This window comes from Perca fluviatilis, chromosome 8 (genome assembly GCF_010015445.1).
Source record: "Perca fluviatilis chromosome 8, GENO_Pfluv_1.0, whole genome shotgun sequence".
NCBI lineage: Eukaryota > Metazoa > Chordata > Actinopteri > Perciformes > Percidae > Perca > Perca fluviatilis.
The window spans coordinates 3,915,788-3,923,287 of NC_053119.1; the positions used below are offsets into that span (position 1 = coordinate 3,915,788).

The following is a 7,500-nucleotide window of genomic DNA, read 5'->3' on the forward strand; positions in this document are numbered from 1 at the left end:
TCCTCTGTCTGCCTGCCTGTCTGTCTGTCCTGTCTGTGTCTGTCTGCTGCCTGTCTGCCTGTCTGTCTGTCTGTCTGTCTGTGTGGTCCTGCCTGTCTGCCTGCCTGCCTGCCTGTCTGCCTGCCTGTCTGTCTGTCTGCCTGCCTGTCTGTCTGTCTGTGGTGTCCTATCATCTGTCTGCCTGTCTGCCTGTCTGCCTGTCTGCCTGTCTGCCTGTCTGCCTGCCTGTCTGTCTGTGTGGTTGTCCCTACCATCATGTCTGCCTGCCTGTCTGCCTGCCTGTCTGCCTGCCTGTCTGCCTGTCTGCCTGTCTGTCTGTCTGATTCCTACCATCATGGTCTGCCTGCCTGTCTGCCTGCCTGCCTGTCTGCCTGCCTGTCTGCCTGCCTGCCTGTCTGCCTGCCTGTCTGCCTGTCTGCCTGCCTGTCTGTCTGTATGGTGTCCTACCATCATGTCTGCCTGCCTGCCTGCCTGCCTGTCTGCCTGCCTGCCTGTCTGCCTGCCTGCCTGCCTGTCTGCCTGCCTGCCTGTCTGCCTGCCTGTCTGCCTGCCTGCCTGCCTGTCTGCCTGCCTGTCTGTCTGTTCGGTGTCCTACCATCATCCAGTGTGATCTCCTGGAGGCCCAGGGAGCCCGGATTATTCGGCTGTTCTTCGGGCTCCTGCTTGATGCTCGGCGCCTCTGCGGCGCCGGGCAGCGCCGAGTCCTCCCGGGGGCTGGCCGCGGGCGCCGCAAAGTAAGTCTGGAAAAAAAAAAAACATAATCACGATTATTTCGGTCAATACTGAAATCACGATAATTTGACACGATTACTCGTTGACTTCTGGAATCGATGTTGCAATTATTGAACTTAAAAGACAGTGAAAACACCTCGAACTGTTCATAATTTCCCCCGTTGGGACTCTTATGGTGCGTTCTATTATTTATCCGTGTCGGACTTCCGACTAGGAAAACATACGTTGCCTAGCAACAAGCACCACTGCGTCACTTTTCCTCGGATTTCCGAGCTGGGAACTCGGACAACCGTGAGGACGCCGAGCAAGAATTCCGTTACGGATTCCAAGATGGCAGCGCCCTGTGTAACTTGTAGGTATGAATTGTTGTCCTTGTTTTTGGACCACTTTGGCTTTTTAAATGAAGATTTCAATCACTCGTATTACAGCAATTCCTTACTATGTCCGTTTCACTGCCTGTTGGTAGTGGAATCGGTCTTGTTGTTTGCTAACGTGGCTAGCGTTGCTAACTCGGCCAGTGCTACCATAGCAACAGCTTTCCGTGTGGTGTCCATGTTTTTTCTCCGACTCGGACACGCAAAACATACCAGAACGCTTGAAGTGTGGAAGTGACGTCATATCCGAGGTCCGAGTCGGTTCGTTGGGAATAATAGAACGCACCATAAGAATTCCCCTTAAAAATATAAAAAATATAAAAAATATAAAAAATATAAAAAATATAAAAAAAATAAAAAATATAAAAAATATAAAAAAATATAAAAAATATAAAAAATATAAAAAACGATTCCTCGAATAACTCGAATAATTCGATTAAAAAAACAGCTGATTATTGCGCCTCTCTCTCTCTCTCGCTCTACAGAGAAACAGCTGATCTAATAGCATAAGTGTAACAGAGCTGTGTGACATTATAATCAAATATACAAATGAAAATAGGTTGAGTATAACTAATATTTACATATACAGATATACAGATCAGTCTCAGGTTGAAATTTGTAGTTCTGAAAGTTAATTTGCACAACTTAATGTAATGTTTGTGTATGTTTAATGTATGCTTTAGTTTGAGGTTGATATTTGAAAAAAAAAGTCTTTAAAAACAATGTAATATGGCACTTAAATGCACTTAATATGTTTAGTTTTTTGAGAGATGATATTGTAAGCAATGTAGGCGATACAAATGTTGCTTTTTTTTCCGAAAATGTTGCTTTTTTCCCTAGTTTTGGTTGTTTAAAAACGCTTTTTTTTTTTTTAAATGTAGCCGATTAATTGATCGATAAAGTGCTAGATTAATCGATTACAAAAAGAATCGATAGATGCATCCCTATAAACAATATATTCAATATCATATATTTAGCCTTCGGCAGAGGCGAGAGTAAGCTCGTCATTCTGGACACAAGACAAAATAAAAGTTTAACTTGCAAAACGTTAAGGTGAAAAAATATTAGTTTTTTCTCGATTACATTGTTTTTGTGATCGCTAGGAGCCGAAATCAATTATCACGGTTCAAATTTTGATTAATTGCACAGCCCTATGTTGTCTTTAAACTATTTTATATATATATATATTTTTTTAAAGAATTAAATTAAAAGACCAAAGCCAACAATGTGTTAGTTAGATTACTCGTTGACTTCTGGAAAGATGTTGCAATTATTGAACTTAAAAAAACACAGTGGAAAAAGTAAAATAAGTTAAATAAAATCAACAGTTAAAAAAAGCCCACATACATCTGTGAAATTTGCCGTAATACTTTTCCTATTTTAACTATTTTTTCATTCAGAACACGAGAGAAAATAAGAGTTTACTTGCAAAACGTAATGAGCTAAATAATTGTTTTTCTCGATTTATTCTGTTTTTGTGATCGTTTGGAGCCAAAAAAAAAATCATAATCACGATTAGGGTTGCTCCCTCTTTAGTCGATTAGTCGACTAATCGGTCGTTTTGGTCTCAAGCCCCGTTTACACGAAGGGAAGACGCAGATATTTTCCTGCGGTTTGGCCTCTCATTTACACGAAAACACAGTTTTTAATCACAGAAAACGATTATTTCTAAAAACTCCGGCCAAAGTGGAGATTTTTGGAAAACCTTGTTTGCACGTAAACTGAAACAAACTGAGGTTTAGGCAGCCGAGAGAGAGAGGAAGTGATTGGTTGCTGTTGTTGCTATTGTCTGGATTCTGATTGGCTAACGTGGGCTTCTCGTTACACCTCCACCTACAGGTCTTGCGTGCTCTTGACTGCATTGACGACATATATACAGTACAGGCCAAAAGTCTGGACACACCTTCTCATTCAATGTGTTTCTTTATTTTCATGACTATTTACATTGTAGATTCTCACTGAAGGCATCAAAACTATGAATGAACACATATGGAATTATGTACTTAACAAAAAAGTGTGAAATAACTGAAAACATGTCTTATATTTTAGATTCTTCAAAGTAGCCACCCTTTGCTTTTTTTGATAACTCTGCAAACCCTTGGTGTTCTCTCAATGAGCTTCATGAGGTAGTCACCTGAAATGGTTTTACCTTCACAGGTGTGCTTTGTCAGGGTTCATTAGTGGAAGTTTTTCCCTTATTAATAAAAAAGCAAAGGGTGGCTACTTTGAAGAATCTAAAATATCATTTTCTTTTCAATTATTCAAATAATATTCCATATGTGTTCATTTATAGTTTTGATGCCTTCAGTGAGAATCTACAATGTAAATAGTCATGAAAATAAAGAAACACATTGAATGAGAAGGTGTGTCCAAACTTTATATATATACTGTGTATATATATATATATACACGGGTACATATAAACACTTTTCTGAAAACAGAGAGGTTGAAATGTCCCGTTTATGAAAATAGCCGGCCACGTGTAAACGTAGCATCAGTCAACTTAGATCTCTTTACTCCATTAGTCATGTCTGATGCTGTTTTCATGCTGAATGACTTATTTCCAAGAAAAGTACAAGCTCATCTCTGATAAACACAAGAATTAAAGTTGTGCTTTTAGCACAACTCTTTGTGGAGAAACTCAGATTTACAGATCTGTCGATTAAATCAACTAATCGATTAGTCGATGCGACTGAATGAGTGTTAGTCGACTCAGAATTTCTTCAAATCGAGCAACAGCTCTAGTCACGATTACATTTCGATTAAATTGCACAGCCCTACCGCAAAGCCTCTTCTGGGGCTGCGAGACGGAGAGCGCTTCCCCTGACGTTCGCCGTAGGACAGCGGAGGAAGAGGAAGAGGAGGGACAGCGAAGGTCTGATGGGGCAACGACGAAGGCTGGGTGGAGATCCGAGCGGGACTCGAGGTCTGAAGGGGACTCGAGGTCTGAGGGGGCATGGGGGAGGCCCGAGGACACATTAAGGCGGTCTGGAGGGGGCCGGAGGAAGGAGGAGGGTGATGAAGCCGAGGCACGCTCTGGGAAGGTGGCCCACAATGCACCGGGAGGCGGTAGGGATCGTAATAAGCCACGTCTGGGTCACGGGAGGGCAGCTCGTGGAAGCCAGGTGCATTGTGGGAGATGCGGTCCGTCTCCCAGGGCTCCTGTTTGAGTCCCGTGGCGCCCGCGGTGGCGAAGTGGCGTCTGACTGCGGGCAGGTAGGTGAAGCTCTGCGTCAGGCTCCTTTTTCTCTTCCCGTTAGAGACGTAGAACTGGACTTGGACCGGTTCGGTCGTCTTCTTATTGTAGGGAGGGACTTCAACCACGATGCTGGACTGGAACACAGAGACACAGAGACATGAGACAGAGACACAGAGACACAGAGACACAGAGACATGAGACAGAGACACAGAGACATGAGACAGAGACACAGAGACAGACACAGAGACAGAGACACAGAGACATGAGACAGAGACACAGAGACAGAAACAGAGACATGAGGAAGATGAAACCAATACCACAGAGACACAGAGACAGACACAGAGACAGAGACAGACACAGAGACGTGAGGAAGATGAAACTAATACCACAGAGACAGAGACAGACACAGAGACATGAGACAGAGACACAGAGACAGAAACAGAGACATGAGGAAGATGAAACCAATACCACAGAGACACAGAGACAGACACAGAGACAGAGACACAGAGACATGAGGAAGATGAAACCAATACCACAGAGACACAGAGACAGACACAGAGACATGAGGAAGATTAATCCAATAAAACAGAGACACAGAGACAGACACAGAGACATGAGGAAGATGAAACCAATACCACAGAGACACAGAGACATGAGGAAGATGAAACCAATACCACAGAGACACAGACACAGAGACACAGAGACAGAGACATGAGGAAGATGAAACCAATACACTGTGAAAAAAATAGATTAGACTACGCTTGTGAAGGTAAAGAAAGAGTCTCCCAGCCAGAGGAGCTCTGCTACAGATGTTCCACATTCATTCATTCATTCATTCATTCATTCATTCATTCATTCATACATTCATTCATTCATACATTCATTCATACATTCATTCATACATTCATTCATTCATACATTCATTCATTCATTCATTCATAACATTCATACATTCATTCATTCATTCATACATTCATACATACATACATGCATTCATTCATTCATTCATTCATTCATTCATTCATTCATTCATTCATTCATACATTCATTCATTCATTCATTCATTCATTCATACATTCATTCATTCATTCATTCATTCATACATTCATTCATACATTCATTCATTCATTCATTCTCCTCCCTTTACACTCTCGGTGGTTTCTCGTCAACTTCCGAATCCTCGACGCCATCTTAAGTGACATTTAAATGCTCCAGATACTACTGTGATTTCCTGTGAGACTGTAACATCTGATCCAGAATGCATTGTGACTCCCTCCGGTCATTACATAACCCATTATATGCAGTACACGTGGAAGAAATAATCAATTTTTTGGCCACATGAGGGCAAAAGAACTCAATAATCTGACCAAAGAGCTCACGTCTGAACTTTGCGTTGTTCCGGCTAAGATGTTAACAAACAGTTACACATCCAGCACATACACACAGCCACAAAAAGTAAGTCAGTATATAAGCAAACTATCTGTAAAGTGTAAATTGCAGGTTACATTTTTCATGAAGTTAAGCCATGTGCTTATTAAACATAAAGATTAGAGCCGCCCACCATTGTTCTGTATGGCTTTTTATAACAAAATGCTGAATATAATATGAAAAGTTGGTACTTTTTTTACAGTGGTTTTAAGCACTCTCATAAGAGGGACTCCAAGACTAGAGTTACCGTTAGCTAGTCTAACGGCTAGTAGGCTAGCAGTTATACTGGAGACCTAAACTATTGTGTTTGTGCAAGGGGGGTAAGCTTAGCTTCAGAACTCGAACCTCCTATGGCGCCATTTTGACGCTACAAAGAGATCACCTCCCGTTAGCATCCCATTGACTCCCATTCATTCTGACGTCACTTTGACAGAGAATAACTTCACATCTGAAGCGTTTAAAGACTCTATTTGTCCGTTGTTTATTTCTAAAGAAACACGACAATGTATAAAAGGCTCCATTACCTTGTAGCTCACGTTATGGCTCCGTAGCAGACGCTTTTATAACAATAGGCTAACGATTGGGTCATAACCACGAGACTTACTGTCACACAGTAGAGGAATTACCGTATAGTACAGGAGAAGCTCACAGGCAGTTTGGACTTCCATTATCTGTTTAGGTTTAATGACTAATGTTAACTAGCATGTTAGTGATCAGTAATTAGCCTGTGCCTATACATCATACATCAGAAACAGGGCCGAGGGTCCACCAGGACAAACGGCTGATTGGTGCCTGGGTGAGGTTTGGGGCTACGAAGTGGGCTGATTTTACTACTGCCTCTGTGACCCACTCTCTCCTCTGCCTGTGTGTGTGTGTGTGTGTGTGTGTGAGAAAGGTCTGAGAGACCTCTGGTTTACAGCGGGGTCTGTGTGTGTGTGTGTGTGTGTGTGTGTGTGTGAGAACGGTCTGAGAGACCTCTGGTTTACAGCGGGGTCTGTGTGTGTGTGTGTGTGTGTGTGTGTGTGTGTGTGTGTGTGTGTGTGTGTGTGTGTGAGAACGGTCTGAGAGACCTCTGGTTTACAGCGGGGTCTGTGTGTGTGTGTGTGTGTGTGTGTGTGTGTGTGTGAGAACGGTCTGAGAGACCTCCGGTTTACAGCGGGGTCTGTGTGTGTGTGTGTGTGTGTGTGTCTGTGTGTGTGTGTGTGTGTGTGTGTGTGTGTGAGAACGGTCTGAGAGACCTCCTCAGCGGGGTCTGTGTGTGTGTGTGTGTGTGTGTGTGTGTGTGTGTGTCTGTGTGTGTGTCTGTGTGTGTGTGTGTGTGAGAAAGGTCTGAGAGACCTCTGGTTTACAGCGGGGTCTGTGTGTGTGTGTGTGTGTGTGTGTGTGTGTGTGTGTGTGTGTGTGTGTGTGTGGTTAGAACGGTCTGAGAGCCTCTGGTTTACAGGCCTGTGTCGTGTGTGTGTGTGTGTGTGTGTGTGTGTGTGTGTGTGTGTGTGTGTGTGTGTGTGTGAGAGAACGGTCTGAGAGACCTCTGGTTTACAGCGGGGTCTGTGTGTGTGTGTGTGTGTGTGTGTGTGTGTGTGTGTGTGTGTGTGTGTGTGTGTGTGTGTGTGTGTGTGTGTGTGTTAGAGAACGGTCTGAGAGACCTCTGGTTTACAGCGGGGTCTGTGTGTGTGTGTGTGTGTGTGTGTGTGTGTGTGTGTGTGTGTGTGTGTGTGTGTGTGTGTGTGAGAACGGTCTGAGAGACCTCTGGTTTACAGCGGGGTC

General features: G+C 43.3%; 1 protein-coding gene across 1 annotated transcript in view; it reads right to left on the bottom strand.

Annotated features, from left to right (window-relative positions):
* Positions 1 to 7,500, bottom strand: part of LOC120564132 (nuclear factor of activated T-cells, cytoplasmic 3-like) — a 58,743-nt gene that overhangs the window by 4,744 nt on the left and 46,499 nt on the right. The window contains exons 9-10 of the mRNA XM_039808856.1: positions 3,888 to 4,439; positions 596 to 740 (exon numbers count right to left, since the gene is read on the bottom strand). Coding sequence (XP_039664790.1) covers positions 596 to 740; positions 3,888 to 4,439 — 697 coding nt within the window. The remainder of the gene's footprint in view (positions 1 to 595; positions 741 to 3,887; positions 4,440 to 7,500) is intronic.